At 29.6% G+C, this 21,618-nt stretch overlaps 2 protein-coding genes across 2 annotated transcripts in view; both read right to left on the bottom strand.

Moving 5' to 3' along the window:
• LOC148238890 (transducin beta-like protein 2) overlaps positions 1–10,742 on the bottom strand; it is a 127,019-nt gene extending 116,277 nt beyond the window's left edge. Inside the window, exon 1 of the mRNA XM_088189128.1 lies at positions 10,669–10,742. The gene's annotated coding sequence lies outside the window, so the exon portion shown is untranslated. The remainder of the gene's footprint in view (positions 1–10,668) is intronic.
• Positions 10,743–14,333: 3,591 nt separating this feature from the next.
• LOC148238889 (exonuclease GOR-like) lies at positions 14,334–20,230 on the bottom strand. Its single transcript, XM_088188977.1, has 6 exons — positions 20,025–20,230; positions 19,371–19,544; positions 19,178–19,291; positions 19,008–19,094; positions 17,444–17,521; positions 14,334–15,702 (listed from the first exon to the last, which is right to left on the bottom strand). The coding sequence occupies exons 1-6, from the start codon at positions 20,104–20,106 to the stop codon at positions 14,468–14,470; spliced, it is 1,770 nt and encodes a 589-aa protein (XP_088045103.1). The 5' UTR covers positions 20,107–20,230; the 3' UTR covers positions 14,334–14,467.
• Between the last annotated feature and the right edge of the window lie 1,388 nt (positions 20,231–21,618).

Raw genomic sequence — 21,618 nt, 5'->3', positions numbered from 1 at the left:
TTCCCCGGCTGTTGTTCTTTGTTTTGATCTTATCTTTAAAAAACACATGTATCGCTTACGTTCGCCTTGGTTGAGAAAGCTTAATCATTTGCCAATAAATATATTCATATTCAGCATTATTTAGCATTAAAATTAAATATGTTACAGCGTTCAAATGTTCATCTTATTTTTAATTTCCTTTCAAACGTCATTTGGATTTGTCACTTTTTTACCTAAATTCCCCTTGAATTTGGACAGAAAAATTATTTTCATTTAATTAAGATGTTAGATATGCATTATATCGTTTCAAAAAGTCTTAAAATGAATGCTAAATAACCACTGCGATTGAGACGGCGCAATTAAATTGCTTTTGACGTAAATTTTTAACTTCTGAGAAGAGATAATTATTTTTTGCGCTCTCCTATTCGTCAAAATTTGGTTTAGATATGCATTATTTGGTTTTAAAAGTCTTAATATGAACGCCAGATAACCGAGCGCTTCCACTGCGGTAGAGACGGCGCGATTATATTGCTTTTGACGTAATTTTTTGACTTCTGAGAAGGGATAATTATTTATTGCGCTCTCCTATTGGTCAAAATTAGGTTTATATGTGCTTTATATTGTTTTAAAAAGTCTCAATTTGAACGCTAGATAACCGAACGTTTCCACTGCGACAGCGACGGCACGATTTTATTGCTTTTGGCGTGGATTCTAAGCCCTTAAAATTTGCCCAGAAAAATAACATTTAATGAAATATTATTAAACGGAAATTTAACAAAAATGATCTTCCCTGAATTTTTTTTTATTTGCCTACAAAATGGTATCTATTAAAAATAACTAAAAAGAGAAAATAGTAAAGAAGTTAAAAATGTTAAATAATCTATATTAAAATTGAATTTTTTTTAATATTTTTTTTAATGTTTTCACAAAATATAATATAACGGTTTTTGAGAACACGTTTAATGCCGTAGATTTAATCATATGGTCATAAAACTTGGGCTAAGAATAGATCTTGTAAATATTAGCTAAGCTCGTTAGTTCGTCTAATCCGTCATTTTTTTCAAAAAAGTGGCTTTAAAAAAAAACTGTTACTGCAGCAAAAACGTTCTACAATAAAAAAATAAAACAAAAATAAATTTGAAATAATTATTAAGTTTCATTTTAAAAAAATGAAAAAATCCTAGCTCTGCTTAAGAAATCCTAAAAAAAGTCAAAACCAAAAATGTTCTATAATTGATAATAAAATAAAATACTTTTTTACATCATAAATCTATCAAATTCTTGCGGTATTTGCGGAATATAGTACTTATAATTAAACTATATGATGGTATGAATGCAAATCTTTAAAAATACTACTAATCAACAACCGTGCGATAAATTTATTATGTACATTTTTTATACAAAAGCATTATTGCCAAACCGATAACTAGAAATGTGACGAAGCTTTAAATAGTAAACTGCTGACAAAACATTATGAATTATATACTGATAATATTATTACATGAATCATTTTAGCATACGTGCGCATATATGCAGCTGTTAAGTCTTACATTGATATAAATATAAGAGTAAGCATATAAAAATATACACTATTGTGCAGCCTTCACATATGGTATTACGTCGTCGCAAAATAATTTTCCAATAATATATAATACTACGCCCAGCTCCTGAGCGTTCAAAAATGGTTACTTTATAAGTAGAGTCCAGTAAATATATGGCGAAATTCAATATTTGTATTTTATATAAATGTAAATACTTTAAAATAAATTAATAATGAGAAGCGGGGCTTCCATTGCTTATATGATCGCACCGTTATTGATATGTATGTATTCAACATACAAAGACGTCCTTTTCGAACCCACCCAGGAGAACTAGGGCAAAGGCTCAATAAAATATAAATAGAACCACCTCTTGTTGAACAGAAACAACCTCGACAATATAAATTTGCAAAAGTGGAGAGCTGATTAATGAGCAAGTATGAGATTATAATTTTTATTTCATACACGTGGAGTGAAATATGCTTCAACGAGGTTACAAAATCTGAGAAACGCACAAAAGGCACGTTCAAGAATAAATACAAATGTAACAACAACGTGAAAAACTCACACGCCAAGGCGATGTTTCTTATTATTATATAGATGTGGATGTATGTATGTATATATTGAAAAACGAAGATAATACTTTTTGTTTAACATTGTACGTGATTCAACAGAGAAATAAAAATCCTTTATGTTTTGATAGTAATATCAACATTACAATACGTGTTTATTTTGTTTTTATTTAGTGTAAATGACACATTTACACTTACACAAAAACAAGTATTAGTTTATAAATATTTATATTTTTGTGATAGAATCATAAGTATTCAATTATATAATGATAATTTTCCAATTATATTTTGCAAGAATAGATCAAACTTTAAATTTAAAATCAAAAATAAAATTTTAAACATCCGATATTTTTTCTAATACAATGTAAAAATTAGCTATATTACGCTAAATAAATTAATAAATAATTTTGACCATCATGACTTTAAAGGTTATCTCAATCCGCCATGATGGACATTATACAAACAATGATAAACATTTTAGGAAATACCTTAAGAAAAATAATGGTGTACACCTAAAATAGATGAGCATCTTCCCACATATTTTTTTCCAACTTCTCATAACTATTGCCAGAAACATTTTGTTTGGCAAGCTCAATGAGAAGCTGGATTTCACGTGTAAGACGAGAGTTCTCAAGCGCTGGCATCCTGGACGCGATAGGTAAGAATAAGGAATGCGATCGCGACTCACAGGCGAAAGTCATAAATCATTATTGGGTTCCTGAATTGTGTTTATAATATATATTATTAATATTATCAAAATAAATACAAATAATTTGATAGAACGATACATTAAAAAAGCAAAAATATAACGTCGCGTACGCCGACGAAATCCGAGGCAACCGACGAAAACCAAGACAAATTTTTCGCGGAAAAAATCGACGATAACCGAAGTCAGCGAAAACCGAGATATGACTGCATTATAGTTTTTTTTCTTAAACATTGTTAATGGAAATATACTTTATAATATTTTACGTTGTTCCGGCCGCGTACCCCGCAAACAATAGTGAGTTTTAAAACTTCCATTAGGTCATATAGGATTTGGTTAACTCATTTATGTTAGGTTAGATTTTAAACAGCAAATGGATGCATCGCAACTGTTACAGTGAATGTTTATATTTCATAAAAGTTATATTTTCACTAGTATACATTTAGGCGCGTACGGTGAGATACTATTCCCTTCGCTCACTCGCGTTTTAAGTGACGAGAGTGAATGAGAGATCTCTCACTAACTCACGATTAACATTCTATATTGAGTATATGCACATATATGGAAAAAGGGATAATTTCCAATAAAGGGAAGAATATTGAACAATCGTCATTAAGTACGATTGTAAAGAAAACATGTCACTTGACAATTTCTCCCCTAATGAGGTGAATCGAGCTTCAATATAGATCAAAAGTGATGTTTCTATTTGAAATATAAGTATTACGAGTAAAATGCGAAGTGAATCTCTTCCTCGTGTTACTATTAAATAATTCAATAAGTATTAACAATTATTTTTTCCTGTTTAAGATGTTATTTTAGTGTAGAAAAATAGCAGTAACGCTTAAATTAGTTTTTTTAAGTATTTTATCGAGTAGGTGATTTTTTCCTTATCTACAATAGTTCTTTAAATAGAATAGACGATAATCGGAACGTTTTTCCTTGTTTATGCTTAAAAAATATGTATTACCATTATCAATCAATGAAAATAAAACATTCTCCAATGTACTCGGTCACATCAGGGTTAAGACAATGTCAAGTTCAAGGCGCTCAATAGACCGATGAACTTTTGGCACAACTGCAGACTCCTACACACAAAGAAAGTTCATCGTTTCTAAGATTCTAACGATCGATTCACAACACGCAGCAAAAAAATATGCATATATTATAATAAACACGCGCCACAAATTACGTTTATTTTTTTAGAATGTACGTCACTTGTATATAATAATAAAATACGTAAATGCAGCGAACTGTCGAATGTGTGCTTCCACACGTACTACTGACTTTTAGAAAAGGCAGCTGAGTTCATATTTTTATTCTGGGATTTTGGCTGCCATCCCTGGCATTTTTCCTGAGCTTCTAGTTTCCAAGAAGTGGACGTAATTTGTTAGCACTATTTATATTAAAAAGTCTCAGGTTAATTCACCTGAAATACTACACGTAACCCTGAAATGATACAGATGCGTAATACACAACAAGAAAATTCGTTAGCGTTGAAATAATAAAACTTACTCATACTATTTAATTGCAAAAGATAAAAAAATGTTTATTGAATGACAGTGCAAGCGTCAAAAAACGAGACAGAAAAATATTGACGAAAAAATAATACGAAATTTAATCTTTATCGGTGTGATAAAGATAATTAACTCTTATCTTATATGAAATTTATCGAAACCAATGATCATAAATTGATTGGAGAATAAATTACATTCAACGCGTTAACCTTACACATTTATTTTAACGACATGATGATATTTCTTGTGTTCAATCGTTAAGATCGTGCTAATTATTTTCGTGTTCAATATTGTTATTTGCATAAGAAAACGAGGCGTTATGTTAGCAAGGCACGTGGCGCAAGACGTCAGATTTAAATTACCCAAAAATAGCATAGATTTGCCTAACAAATGGTTTTGTTAGAGTTCAACTTAGGTCAGACAGATGGGTGTACATATGTATATCTGATGTTAATTCAGACGGTAAAAAAGCCAGGAGACAAACTCATTAGCATTACAATATATATTGACCCTACAGAGACCTGTCTAATTATCATATTTGAAAAAAGATAAATTTACAAAAGAGTGAAACACATTGTCATCAAAACTGTGTATACAAGAGATATGTTAAGGGTTAAATTTCAAGAACAAATATATTATGCTATATTTTATCAAATGTAATTTGTTAATAGCATTATATTACTTTTAAGTATGATTTGGTCAAATAACAATGCTTAGATTTTTATAAATAATAAACATATCATTTAAATCACATGTTGCGTCATAGCCGACGCGTTCTCCTGTTTCTAAAACCGTGTGAATGTATTACTTTTACTGTAAGTTTGATTACTATACAGTAAATGATTCATTGCCGATCAAATTAAAAACAGTGTTGTCTAAAAACGGTATTTTAAATAAGGAATAAAAAAAAGCAAATTCAATATTATGAGAATTTTTATAAATCGATAAAAGGATTATTTATATATTTTGTTTATGATTAAAGATTGTTTAATAAAAAATAAGATAACTGCGTTTTATTAAGAAAAATCAATTTCAATAAATTTAAGCAAACTAGTTATTGTTTTTACTATCGTTGACAAAATTTATTGACACGTGCGTCATTTATACATAAAATCTGATACGTTTTAAACGAACTTTGATTATGTTGACGATCGCAACTTTATACGCATATTTTTATCTTATAAAAAAACATCTTGACGATTGCAATTTCTCTCTCATATGTACATACATTTTAACTAAATACAGAAATCATAATTTCCTTTAAGAGTTAAATTAATATCTACATTATTAATTACTAAAAACATGTGATATAACACATACATATTTTTCTAAAAAAATGTTGAATCAATTTATCTATTAGGTTGAAAACAAAGCTAAACTCGTCTTTATATTAAATTCAAAGCAAAACTTACATATATTTTATGTTAAAATTAAGTTAACCGGTTATTACAATGCTAGTAATAATGAAAAATCTCGTATTAGTGTAAACAAAAAGTTATATTTTACCCACTATATAGTATCGTTTACAGTTAATTTTCAAAAGAAATGATAGATCTAATAACATTTACGTATGGCAAACAATTAATATATGACATATTGCGACAATTTTGAAGAAGAAGAAATGCAAATCTACGTGTTTAATCCTCTACAATAACTTCCGTCAATTTTGTCCTTCGGTTGTCGTTTAAATTTAATTTCTGGATTATATTAGTAGTAATAATGTGTTCAATGTTTACTCTTGATAACATTATTGTTTTTAATTATTTTTCAGAAGCAATAGTAGAACAATTTGATGACCTACATGGCTACAACGTAGAATTGGTATATATAAACAAAAAGTGAATCTTCTCATGTTGAAGTCACTGTCAGCAAGTATTATCTTTTTATAAAGAACATACTACATAAGTTTGATATAACTGAATATCTTGAATTTGGCTATTCCGAAAGAGGAATGATGGCACAGAACAAATATTGAATAAAAACCATGATGTATACATATTTTGCCACATCGGAATTAAAAATAACCCACTCTTAGATAGTTTTGCTATCAATTATTCCAGGTATGCAATCACATGTTTATAAGCATTGTAAAATGTTGTTTATTAGATAACATCCAAGAAACTACACATTTATAAGCTGTCCGTTGGATGATATATATAGCGTTCCCACTGCGACAGCGCCGATTTGATCGACATTAACTTTCAATCCTCATACATACTAAGGATATATTACACGTTCACGTTTAAAACATACCTGGTTTATTTGCAATTCTTAAAATTTAACGTATATGTGCATTTAATCAGAAAGCAATGATAAAGTTTATGTAATATAAAAGGAAAACTCACTTTTCGGCCTCGGAGCCCGGCGACGGGAATTCAAAATTTGAAGATTTCATTACGAAGATTGTTTTATGATTGTTTATCTAATTTAATCAATATATTCTTCTTATCCTAAGCACATTAAGTATATATTTAATTTTCACAGTTATAACACACCTAGATAATTTGCAATCTGATTATTTATAAAAGAAAAAACTCACTTTTCGGCTTCGGAGCCCGTCGCCGTGAATTCAGAATTTGAAGATTTCATTACGAAGATTGTTTATCTAGTTTAATCAATATATTCTTCTAATCCTCAACACATTATGTATATATTTAATTTTCATGGTTATTACACACCTAGTTAATTTACAATCTGATTATTTATATTCAGGCAAATGACGAATTAATGAAAATTATTGTCACGTATCAAAATTTTATTATTAAATAACAATTATTTAAAACTGTTGTCACGGTACTGTCGGCCATCTTGTTTTATATTTGAATGCTTATTTTTCATTGGTCGAAACAACAGAACGTAGCAATAAAGCAAATTCAAATCTTAATAATATATACTATGTAAATTAGGAAATAGTTACCAGGGTATTTCAATTATGAATAAATATTAACTTAAATTTGGCACTAGAAACATAAACAGTTAAAAGGTAGATAGATAGAAAAGGTGTGAATTTACATTATAATATTCTTAGAACAATCCGGAAAAATATTAATTTACGGGGTTTAAATAAAGAAAAAAAACGGGGTTTGAGAATAAAGAAAATCCTTCGTATATTAAGACTCGAATTACACTTATACCTCGATTTATGCGATTAAGAGAAAGCATTTTTTTTAAGTACCAAAAATATGATTCCACTTGTGTAACACGGTGGTTTACTCCGACTTCTTGCACTTGACTTACATATGGAACTTCTCCCACTGCCCATGCAATGTGCTTTCAAAATTCACAGCGTACTAAATTATTTATACGACTTATCATATAAGGGTAGTTTAAAAAAAATATGAAAATTACATTAAACAAAACATAATTGCTTGAAAGAGAGGATAGCTAATAAAATAAAATTGATGCATTAAAAATAAGCTTATATAAATTAGCTTATTCTCACTCAGCAACAAATTTTCAAGTAGTCACAAAAGCGCTTAATGGTTATTTATTTCAAATCGAAATGTTTATTTCATCTATTTAGCACTAGAATATGAATAAAAGAATTTATTTTGCTCTGGTAGCATAATTATATAAAATTTCGTACCAAACGGTCAGTCAGAACACTGATAATATCAATCTTAATTGAGTCGCAACTAGGTCGTATAGAAAATAAATTATTTTACTGCGTGTCTATGAAGTTAATTAATAAATCTGGAAGCTGAAACCATCGAAAGTTTAGCTAGAATACTTCGCTAGGAGAGTCGCCGAGTTTCATCAAAACCTTCACTATAAAACAGGATTCGTCAACGACAATTGGTAGCTTTGATGAGATCATTGAGAGCCGTCAAATTCATAACAATATAATAAAATTATTATTTTGTATGTTATGTTTTCGGTTAAAGAGAGTTTGATATCGTACATCGACCTCAAAGAGTTCTAATCAGTTAATCGCACCATGTTTTTATCTTCTGAATATATGTACGTCTTTTAAAAAATGATATGTTAACGCAACATTTTTCTTTAATAAATCACTTTCAAAATAACTATACCAACAAAGTAATTACGTATACTTAATTAAAGATACCTAAAATAAAATGTTGGGATAGGTCACTTATAATCATAACTTATTTGACCTAGATCTTAGATAAAAAAAAATACATATATAAAAATAGTTCCGTTGATAAAATATTATCAAAACAGTTTTATCGTCAATGTTTACACACAATATACCGAGATTTCCTAAAATATTGAATAATTGCATGTGAAAGGGTATACATAAATACATATATAACATATCAATAGAACAATAGCATACAAAGTTACCGTTCTTATGCCTTTTAAGGGTCAAGTTAACCGCGTGTGTCTTCCGCTAATTACGCAATTGTTGCTAATTCGACTTACGCGATTCACGTTCCGGTTTTTTCGCCGGAAGACGATGACTCAGCTCGAGTTATCGAAACGCGGCCGCCGCCTCTCGACTTACAAGTATGACTAACACATTTGTGTTTGCAATGCGAATTTGATGACTCGGTCTCGACTATCGCCGGGCTTTTGTTTACATCGGCTGACTCGCACTTGGTTTCCAATTTACGATGACAATTCAGAGAAATTTTTAATTTTAATATTTAAAGCGGACACCGCGAAATAAACGCGTAAGTCGAGAAATGGTCCGTTTCGTCGAATTTTGCGCAAATGACGCCAAGGGAAAATACGACACGTATACGGACGACCTTGTGATACATATTCAGATCGCTGATGTAAATATGTGCGTGTATTTACGATAACCACTTGGATAAAGAAATATTGTTAAAATAAATGTTAAACAAAACACAAAGATAAGAGAAGGCGACTGATGGAGAAGGACGTGCATCGAATAATGCGCCTTGGTGAGTTTGATAAGTATGCAGTATATGTTAATTTATGATAAGCTATCAAATACATAAATACAATATCAAGTTTTCATCTTTGGTTTATTTATTGAAATTTAAAAAATATAAAGAATTGCATTATTGCATAATTGTGTATAAATCTAACATGTAGCTGAACAAACCCATCTAAAAATAAAGTAGGTTATACTAATTAAGTTAAGCTTACCTATATATAAGTTGTTATGTTAAAAACTAAGCTAACCTTAAAATTGAAAATGCAGCTAATTTAATCTGCAGATTAGGTTGCAGAATTAATGTCACTAATATACAATATTAACTTCAGCGAAGGTCAATCTTTGTAGCAACAAACGTTACATAATTATTTTAATCGGGAAGACGAAGCAATGACGCCTCCTTTGATTTCAACACATCTAATTAACATAATGGTATAAGTAGGGTATCCTTTGTTCTAACAGTATTATTCGTACAACTTTCGTACTAAGCGGTCAGTCAATACACGGGTATAAAGTTAATCAATAGACCTGGAATCTGGAATTATCGATAGTTTAATTAGAAGACCTTCAACTCTACGATGAACCTGGAAGCTAAGACCAGTCGCTGAGTTTCTCTTCAAAACCTTCACAACTACAGGATTCATAAATAAAACTTATAATGTTTGTCTTTGTACCAGATTAAAAAAACAACATTATTTGATTAAGCACTAACTAACCTTTTTAATTAGATTTAATTATGAAAATTATGAAAAGAACCCCAAAATAATATTATTAAAACAAAGACAATATCGAATAAATTAAAGATTAAGATTAAGCAAATCGTATCTATAATATAGTAAAAGTCAAGAGATAATATTAATCTATATTTGAACAGATAATAAATATTTTATATACATTAGGTTAAAAGAAAACATACCTTCAACCATAGGTAAAAATTAGCGCTAATATCTGCTGGAAAAGCAGTCTAACCAATTAAAGATAAAATTTATAATATAAATTAATTTTAATCTTTGTATCACACGAATCGTACGATTGTTTCCTAATACCATTATGTACATTACTTAATGCCACTAAGTGCATGCATTTCTAATTCATTAAGTAAATTTGTATATCGTATATTTATATTTGCTAGCTATATCGTCATGTACATGTATACGTAAATTCTAACATATACAATTTTATTTACTAAACTAATGTAAGAAACAGCAGATATATCTAATGAGTACTGAATGAAAGAGGATCGTATTCTTCTAAGACCGGAGCATATATGCGAATTGAAAATTGTATAAAACACAACAATAAACCACGTGGCTATTATTCCTATAACATTCGCATTGTTTTGATCAAAACATTATTTCATCACATCTTGCACATTTAAAAATTATGTATAAACAGCCGTGGGTCACGGCAATATTTTCACTCATCACTTTCACTAATTGACCTTCACTAATCGATCCGTTAGATTTGCACATCCACTATGTTTCGAAAGACTTACCAAATTAGAGTCCACGAAGCACTGAAGCTGACGGCAGAGGTACGTGTGAGCCACAGAAGAGCTGGCCGTGCACTGATAACGGGCCGCAACAGCACGTATGTGTATATTAATCGCACAATTGCACTGTTTAGTGACAAAGAAGTGACCGTGCGGAGACGCCTGAGTGTCAGTAACGAATGACAGAATATCTGGCGTTGAACTTAAAGCCGTTGACCTAAAGATGCGGCGTGCCAGACAAAGAAAATTCGACGGTCGCGTAACAGTTTCCAGGGGTTTTCCATCTGCAGCGCAGTTTTCGAACATCTGCAATGTCACTTTGAGGTTTTCAACAAGGCACTGCTACTAAACTGGAAGTCAATGGCGGAACTACGTTGCACAAGAGCCCGCAACAAAACGAACGAACGAATGAACCCATTTTAAAATGCATGTACTATCAAAGCTTAGCGATAAATCAATCATAGTGATAAAGCAATTGCATTCATGCTACATGTTAGTTATCAAATTCCAATTTTCAGATACGAGTATATGTGCAACCTTGCATAACGAGCAATACAAATTATAAAAAAATGACTCGCTTAGCGAGCGTCATTTTGCATAACGAGTGATGAGTCCCGGATTGTGCCAAAACCGTTCTGTAATAATGCCGGGTCTAGATATTTCGTCACCTGAGATAAAAAAACAAATTTGTTTACCTCTGTAGTTTTTTTTACCTTCAATAAGTATTGTATAGTATAAAATGATTAAAATAAAAAATATTGTAAATAAAAAGAGGGAGAGAGGTTCCTAAATTTAACTGCTAAAAATATTGTTTGCTACAAAAATATTAAGGTTGATAAATTTATCAGTTTTAAAATATTCGTAGAATAACAGATATTTCCTGCATATGAAAATAATGTATTTTTTATAAAGATTAAATTTTAGTCATAATATATAAATTTTAAAGTCCACAAAGGAGATTCAATTTCATCATAAAACCAAAGTAAGATGGCAAATAATGGCAAAGAAATATTTCAGAACCACTCTTGCTTTGCTTTTTATCCGTGAGCGTGAGATTATTTAAATATATGAATTTGCTTATTGTAAAAACACGTGAAACGGCTCACCCGTCCCAATATATTGCTGACAGCAAAAATGTGTTTCTATAACATAACATAAACTTTATAAAGTGCCAACCATTGACAACTTTCGCGGATTATAAACTTGAAAAGATCATAAAATTAAAATTTTATAATTTTCTATTTATGAATCACCTAATTGTTCAAGCAGAATTTTCTCTTTTCATATTTGCAAAAATAAAGAAAAAATATTTTTGATACTTTTAAGTCGATAATAAATATTTATTACCTAATCAAATAATTTATTCTATGTAATTGAAATCAAAATTGCATTGGAGTATAAAAAAAATGTTGCTAGAGAGCTAACCATCAACATAATTCATAAATCATTGACGGTAAATAATAACAATAGACTTAAATAATTTTTTTTTTGTACAACTATCCCTGAAGTATGCCGTGGGTATTTTTAGCAAATACTCACATTTTATTTTTTTGTTAAACGGCAAATGTTTGAGGATGCCGAATCGAAATGTGTCATAAAACTTACATTGTGAAACAATACTTTCGAACTGTTAAATAGAAATTTCTTGTCCCTTTTCGATACACTGCTCTCACTTACCCAGGTCGGAAGCCGGAAACCATAATACACGAACGATCTTTCCATCGCGAAAATGCCACCCCTAAAATAGTGCCGCCCGGAACAGACTTTCTCCCCCTTCCCTCCTTCTCTCAGCTACGCTACTGGCAGTATATACAAAAATCACCTTTTTATGTACATATATAATGGAACCTCGGGCTACGAACTGAATGCGTTTTTTACTACAGTTCTTAACCTTCGACCGTAAGTCGAAGCAATTATTTAAATAAGAATCAATTCTTTCTGTACCCACAGAAAATATTCCTTTATAATAATACTTTTTTATTATATGGTTGTAATCTATACAAAACAAGGAAAATTTATAGTTTTAACAAATTATTAGTAATAAAGAAAAATATTATAATCAAAAACAAACTTTATTTTAACTAGTTATACAAAAAGAAAGTGTTATTGTATTACATTATCAAGTTACTGTCCCTTGCTATTGAATATAGACACAAGATAGATGGAAGTTTTATTATTTTGCCGTGGAACAGCATTATGGCTGCAATCCAAAAATAAAACAAGCTATTTTTATTGCATTTACAAGTTAAAATCAGAAGAGTACGTAAAAGCACATCTGATTCTCTTTTTGCACGAAGCTTAAAATAACACATAGAAAACAAAATTAATTTTCACTATAATCTTTGCTTACAAGATAATAAAAATAGATATTATATAAAGCAAAACTCAATGAATATATTTTTCATATAAGATTGAATAATTTATATCAAAAACTATGTAAATTTACTTCATTGCGTATGTACGATTATCTATTTTAATGTATGCATTAAAAATAAATTTCATAAGAATTTTATATTTAGCGTTGATTTTAAGTAATGAAACCTTTCTCACGTGTTTATGTCCCCACTGTATATTTTTTATACTAACGTCTCTGAAACATAATTTAATTTAAAAAAAAATAATATAACGCGTGAGAATAATATTGTTGTGTTATTTATATTAAAACAGTGTGTTATCAAATTTTATATAAATATAGAAATATTATTATTATTAAAGAAATAATTAACAATAAATTTAGTCAACTTAAAAATAATAATAAACCCTTTCTACTTACATATGTATGTATTTATATGTGGGTGTTTTTATGAATATTGATGGATTTTTGATATAAGTAATCCTAAACATGCCGACTGGCCCAAAACATAAAAATGATCTCTTTATCATAGTTCATATTAAACAAATAAATAATTTATAAAGAGAAATCGTCGCGTCGTAGTCCAATTTATCATAAATTATTCCTAATTGCGGTAAAATCAAATTAAAAATTTATATTTTTATATAAATAATTGTTGGTGGGACAATTTATACTTTTGTTACGTCATTTATAGTGAAAAACGATAAGACTGAATATAGTTCATATTAAAGTATTCCTAGGTTTCACCATTTGTACATTGTGGTTTTATTTAAATGTATTTTATATTTTATATATGTATATACACAAAAAAATCGATTCTGTGTCATATGTATTTATAAAGTTTGTTAAAAAATAATATATATATATACATCTATATGATATTTTAGTGGTAAAAAAATCAAAAAATAGGGAAAAAAAACAATTGTTTTGCATCATTTCAACATATATATATTTACAATAAAATAAGTACATTAAACATGTATTACTAATTTGTAAAAAAATAGGACGTATTTATAATAATATCACATACAACGTTTAAAACGAATATTATTAGTAAAATCTATTGGTTTTTTTTAATTTTTAACTTTTATAAAAATACAAAAAATTGGTCTCATAATTATTATATAAATAACAGTTATATATTCTACTCAGTTCAAAAATATCCTATTTATAATACACAAAATTAAATTTAAAATATAGGTATGTATGAAAATATTTAATTACATATATAATCTTTAAGATATTCTAATCAGTTCAAAGTTATTTAATTTAAATAATATTTATAAAATTACATTAAAAATATAATAAACCCTACACAAAAATATCACAAAGTTAAGTCTCAATTCTCTAATATTTAATATCACATATTTTATTGTATGTATACGATAAAACTGAACTAGATCACAAGTCTAAAGGGTTATAAATGCTAAAATAATATAAAATAATAATCTAATCACTTGTATTCTCCTTTGGTATTGTGTAAGCAAGGAATTGTCGTTGAAGGCGCCACAGCACGAGATCCAAAGCTAAACGAGCGTCTTCCAAAGGACAATGAGGATTCCTCTGTACATTGTTTCCCAGCACCATCTCCGCCAAAGACCTCAGCGACTTTCTGTATGGAAGACCTCGTTCATCCGGAAACATGATAGCCGTATCCACTATCTTTCCATGCAGCATCTTCAAAGCGCGAAGATCATTCTCCAAACCATGACCGATTAAAATAGTATCAGAATCGATCAACTGGAGTAAATCTTTCTGGACATCTTTCAACGACTTGCTGGGTTTTTTCATATCTTCAGCGGTGATTCCAGAGTATCTGGTGTTGTAATCCACAATTGGAAGCTCTGGATGAACATACGTTCCGTAGACTCGGCTACCATCAGGAGCAACTACTTCTATTTTAGCAATCTGCAATCCGGTGCCTGTGTAACACATCTCGGTGTCGAGAGCCAAAATGTGCTTTCCCGGGTTCAGTTTATTGCGAGGTTTAGTCTCGATGTATCCTTGGTACGGGCCATTGATACCCGCAGTTTTTCCTGACCATACATGATATGGAGCTCGAGAACATCCTTGATTCTCCGACGTGCCTCCGCAGCAAGACCATTTCCAAAGCGCTGGAGGTTGATCGTACTTTTTATGCAAACGTCCCCAGTGGTGTTGACAGCTCTCTCCAGTGAGGTACAAGCCGTTATTTGTCATAAAGAATCCTTTGGTGCACCTAGCACATTTGCGCATGACTCGAACATTATCAGTTTCCAAAACATCATCTTCGTCAGAGGAAGAAGAAGAAGAAGAAGATCCAGGCACGAATTCCGGAGCGTCGACGTTAAACTTATTTGATTTTTTCGAAAAATCGACAGCGTATATGGTTACCCGATCTGGACGAGTAGAGCTAGCGACTGGATATCCCAAAGAACCCAGTTGTTCTTCAGCGACCAGATAGAAACTCATCAGACCAGCGAGATCACTTTCATTGAGGTCGATCTGCTTGTATCTGAGCAAAGGTTCGACGCTTGTAGCAGTTTGAATAACGTTGCAAGGCTTCTCAATTATGATTTGAGTATGGCTTTTATTTTCTCTTCTTGTCGGAGGGCGAAGTTCGGGAGAATGTCTTCCATTACATTCAGAATCAGAAGATGCATCAGAATCATGTGTATCGTTCAGTTTAACATTTCTGACATGTTCTGCAAAGAAAAAAAATATTTATAAATAACTTGTTTTTAATTAAAGAAACAACTGTATAATACTCAAATAATAATAATATTAGTTACTGACTAAATAGTATTATAGACTTAACAGCAAATATTGCAACAAAAATAATACTACAAAACTCCATATTTAGTTGTAAGTGTTTTTAAAAATAATAAACATGCTATGAAAATCTACAAATTTCAATTCATGCAAAATGTTCAAAAATATGTCGATAATTTATCGGAAACAAATTAAACATGTAAAATACTAAAACATATACATACATAATAGGCGCATGCGGTGAGATACTTTACCTTTCGCTCGCTCGCGTGTTAAGTGACGAGAGTGAGTGAGAGATAAAGTACGTTACATGCGTTCCGCACGCCTACTTCTTCTCACTCACTCTCGTCACTTAACACGCGAGCGAGCAAAAGAGAAAATATCTCATCGCACGCGCCTGATACATACATACGTACTAAGTAAGGTAATACCTAATATAAATCCAGAAAATAATATTGTTAAATCAAACACCAGAATCGAACCTAGATTATTTAGTGCTCCAGGCAAAATTTTGTAAGCCCCCCCCCCCCTCCTAATGACTATATATTATCAACTTATTACATACAAAACATGAGCTGAACTAAATTAAAATAATAAAATATTACTTTATGATTAATGAGCATTTTTAGGTTCATAATAAAATAATATAATACATTTACAGATCCACAACTTAAATTATAATAGAACAACGCCACAAATCTAGCAGTGAAAATAACCGTATGATAACCACATAGCAAATAAAATAATAGTATTCAACCAAATTGTGCATAGTAGAATGACGAGGTGCAGAGAATAAAATATATGGTTGGTTAAATATTTTCAACAGTATACTAGTATTAAAAATATACCTTTTTAATTCATATAAAATTATTATCTTAGTGTATTAAATAAGACATTATAGTGCAGTTTTAAATATAAATAAAAACAAAATCTTTGTGGGGGTTTTTAAATGTTTGAGAAATTATTTATATATAAATTAGACTATTTAATTAAATTAGATAGATTATTATAATTTTGCAATTTTTAATATAAGAGAGCAATTGACAGATTGTCGAAAATAATTTATAAACTATTTACAAGTGCAATAAAAATACATTTATAATCTTAAAAAATAATAGTGATTGTAAAAAAAGAACCGCTAATTTCTACGAATTTGATCTATATATAAATTAAGTATTTAAAATTAGGCATTCTCGCCTACGCATGTATAAATAATACTTGATATATAAACTTATTGGGCTATTTTATTTTCTATTGATAATATGATTCGAATTTTTTCGGACACGAATTTTGCTTATTCGCGAAATTATTTTAATGCTTATTCTAGAGACTTGAAAGACTTTGATATTTTAACGATTTAATACATACAATGCGCCTTAAGACCCGCTAAGTTTTCGGATAATATATTTTACTTTGATATTGAGACTGAAAATATCTCTCACTTGTCTCCAATCGTGTGCACGCGGTCAAACAATTTCATTAATTTTAGCAATACCCTAAATAGCACATATTATTTTTGACAATATATCTTTGGAAATAAGTTAACTAGAGATGACTGCTCTTAACTATGTATTTTTGAGGATATGACACAAAAGATGGACAAATATAAGTTACGCAATAAGACATTTTCATGAATATTTACCACCATTAAATGTAAAAATAAATAAAACTCACCCAAGTTTTTCGAGAGGCAGGATTTGACCGCTACGCCGCAATTGTTGCTAGTCGTGTTCGTCTTCTTAACTATCTTCTCTGAAAATTAAAATAATAAACTTAATAATGCATTCAATTAAATCTATTCTTAAATACGGCGAGTCACTGTTTTGCGATAGTTTGTTATATGAAACCTTGGCGAAAATTTATTGTTTAAGTACAGTTCAATGATCAGCTATGACTGGGATGATCAAGTACTGCACTGCGATAAAAATAAACCTTGCATATACAGATACCGACGAAAGCAGCAAGGTCTCGGATACATAAAGCAGAATACGAGGGTCAGTAGTAATACTGACAGAGGTACCCAAATATGTATAATGCGTACTATATTTTATAATTAATTTGATCTTGTATTAAAATTAAAGAATTGTTTATAAACAAAAGTCAGATATAATTAATATCAATGTCAAAAATCCGCGAGAATGACACAGTTTTTTATCTGCTGTTTTTTACGCATTTATATGACATAAATAATGCTATCAGGATGTTTTACATATTATTTTAAATTTAACATATGATGCTTTGTTATTAATTCTAATTCAATGCACAATAAGAATGAGAAAAATAAATAGTTGCGAATTTTTGAATAGGGTAGTTTTATCAACAGTTGTATCAGAAGCACTTAGCGGCTAATAAATAACATAGCGGTAATATTTACATAAAAAAAACCATTAAGAAGCATGTTATCTTTTGCGATTTTTTTTAATATTTTTTCAGCGTATCATTTTTTTAATTTAGTACAATCTATTTGCAATATTATGAAGGAAAAAAATATTTTATATAGTATTTATTATTATATAAATATTTTTTTAAGTCAAGTTTTATATTTGAGGAAGCGCTTATAATTAACGAAAATGTTTAGTTAATATATTATATTACAAAATAAATAAATATTTTTATTTATTAATTCTCATTATTGTCATATGTGGCAATATTCTTAAATTTGATATTTTTATATTAACCTTAAATATATTTAAAACAAAACATATTTCATAATCGCAAAATATTACAAGACCCTTAACGGTTTTTTTGTGTTACAGAAGGCATTAAAAATAGAAAGTGTTGCTATTAATACATTAGCCGTTAAGTGCTTTTGATGCGATTGTTGATAAAACAACCCTATCTAAAGATTTCACAACGACGCTATTTATAAAAAAATATCATTTTATTAGTTTTAACTATAAATTATTTTTCGTATTCTATTATTAAAAATAATAAATATTGTAAAATTATAATATTATATATATCGATAGAATATTAGAAGAGGTGTGGCATATTTATGTTAAAACATCTGACGTTTATAATAATAATAAACAACGGAGATACGAGCGAAATAAATTAAATTAAAATTATTATACAATAAATATTATGTAATTAAAATAAAAAATAAGTATTATTTGTATGAAAATTTACGAAACAAAATAATAAATAAATCAATATATCAACCCTTCAAGCACCATGTCAATTTCAATTGTATATGATTTAGCATACGTGTTAATAAATTAATATAATAACAACTTACGAATTTCTTCCTCTCGGCGAGATTTTTCATCTTCTAAGTCACGTAGGGCTGATTTGTGAACGTTACTGGGGACGCAAGAGTTGTATTCTATAAAAATAAAAATAATAATTTAGTACATTGTTAATATTATTATATAAAAAATTATAGAAAAACTTTGCGAAATAGCTTACTTATTTCTTGTACATTATTCTCTCGGTACCACATCTTCGATGCATTTTGTCTTTCAAAAAGATGTTGTTCCAATGCATTTTTGTGTTTTAATGCTTCTGCGAAAATATCACTTCCTAATAATAATAATAAATAAAATATAATAAAATTAGATGCTTACATATTTAAAAATACATAATATTAGCAATAACTCACGTATTTCTGTCCTTTGGCAATACAACTTCCAAGCTTGATTTCTATATTCTGCTTCATAAGAAGCAAGTTGTTTCAGATTTATGGATTGTTCGAGTGGTTCAGTAAATAAATAATCATCCCTTCGAGGTCCATTAAATTGCATCCCCGAAAGATTCGTGTTAGGAATAAAAGACCCTGAAAAATAATAATTATTTTTATAATGCGTCGGAATATTTATCGATAAGAATAATCAACGCGATTAACGGAATATCAGAGGAGACGTGTCATTATTATTGAACAGTAAGTGTGTAATAAAAATGCCAACATTGACGAAAAATATATAAAATAGTTCAGACTACATAAAAAATAGAACATATGGAACGAATTAAAGCATAAACAAACATCTGTAGAAGTTTAAGTTTATTAATAATAAAAGTTCAAAACAAATATATAAGCCCGTTTGAATACCGCATTGTAAAATGTTGGAGAAGCATATGGAATATAATAACAACTTATCTATATTTATTTAAATAATACTTCTGCAGAACTCTAAATAAAATATTATATATGAAACGTAGAGAATTATAAAGAAGTTGAATCGCTTTAAAAACAATAAAATACATATATACACCATCATCAATGAGATTATAAAATAAAATGTATAAAATAACTCACGATTATACTCTTGTCTGGTCCGCCTCATTTCCAATAATTGTGTTTCACGCGATACAGTCTTGAAGCAGTCGTAGAATGTCATCCTGTTGCTGGGGTTGAATAAATGCACACACGAGTTCAAGAACTAACGGTTGACTGAAGCTCGGCAACGAGTGGTGGCGGTAGTCGAAGTGGCGGTCGAAGGAGGCGCCGCGACACCCTTTCACTTTCACAGTCGGAAGGGTACTGAGGGAGCCGTGGTGGGGACGCCCCTTTTATACCCAACCTGTACCTGGAGCGCTTGAAAAGAGCGACGGGAAAATTCGCACCACTCACTGACCGACGTACATATACTAAATGAATATATTTAAAAACATGACGTATGTATTGTTATTATTTAGACGTCAATCTATTATTTGCAACTAAAAATATACATAACACACGTACGATTGTTACGAATAATGATTCAAAAGAGTTACGTAAAGCGAGCGATACAATGGAAAAAATAGGAGCAGTTCAGCAGATTTAGAACGAATTATTAAATTGTCTATTATGATTAATATACATATACATATATAATAAACTTGTGTATATTCTACTAAGCTTATATTATAATTAGGATCAACTGTTTTTATAGTAATATTAGACACAAAGAAATTGTAACGAAAATACTTCAAATAATTTAAAGCCTAGGTTTTTGTTACATATTTAGGTATATCTATCATTTGGCGGCGATTTTTCAGAAAGAATGTTTTTTCTTAAATATTTACTTACATATATCACAAAGCGATTCATTAGAAAGAGACAAATATTTGAAATTTTAAGTTTTTATTTTAGTCAAAGCAATCTCTAAATATACACAATAAGAACTAAGTACAAATCGAAAAAAAATACTTAAAATAAAAATGCATATGGTTTTTTAGAAATTTACGCGAGCCTTGGGAAAAAAACATGAAAAAAATGACATTTTATATATTTTTTAACATCGTAATGTAATTTCTTGAATAAATAATATGCACAAATATAAAAAGTAGTCAACGTTGCGACATATTTTATGCAAAATATTTTAATTAGGCATTAAAAATTATTAAAAATATCTACTCGTAATATTTACCTGATAATTAGTCGTATTTTCTTTGCTGCTCAGTGTTGCCATATTATCGATTATCAATATATACAACATTACAAATGAGATTACGAAAGTAGCACAACCGAATTTTGACAAATAGGAGAGCGCAAAAAACAATTATCTCTTCTCAGAAGTCAAAAGCAATAAAATCGCCATCGTAGTCGTTCCAACTACGACGGCGACGACACGATTTTATTGCTTTTGGCGTGAATTTTGGCCTTCTGAGAAGTGATAATTGTTTTTACGCCCTCCTATTGATCAAAATTCGGTTTGAAAATACTTTGATTAGCCTGCTTATATTATAAGTCCATATTAATATCGGTAAAAATAGCTATCATATTTTTTAAATATAGTGTAATATCTAAATGCAAATAAACTATGGAGCAATATGTAAGACGCGATGTATGTTTCTGCTTATTCTTCCGTTTATTTACCCCTGAGAAATGAGTTGGGTTAGTTTGTATTTTGAACTTAGGTTAGGTTTGG

This window comes from Plectrocnemia conspersa, unplaced genomic scaffold (assembly GCF_051122295.1).
Source record: "Plectrocnemia conspersa isolate PC_06_02 unplaced genomic scaffold, ASM5112229v1 ptg000001l, whole genome shotgun sequence".
NCBI lineage: Eukaryota > Metazoa > Arthropoda > Insecta > Trichoptera > Polycentropodidae > Plectrocnemia > Plectrocnemia conspersa.
The sequence above is the reverse complement of the archived record's forward strand: the minus strand, read 5'-3'. Positions and strand labels throughout refer to the sequence as shown.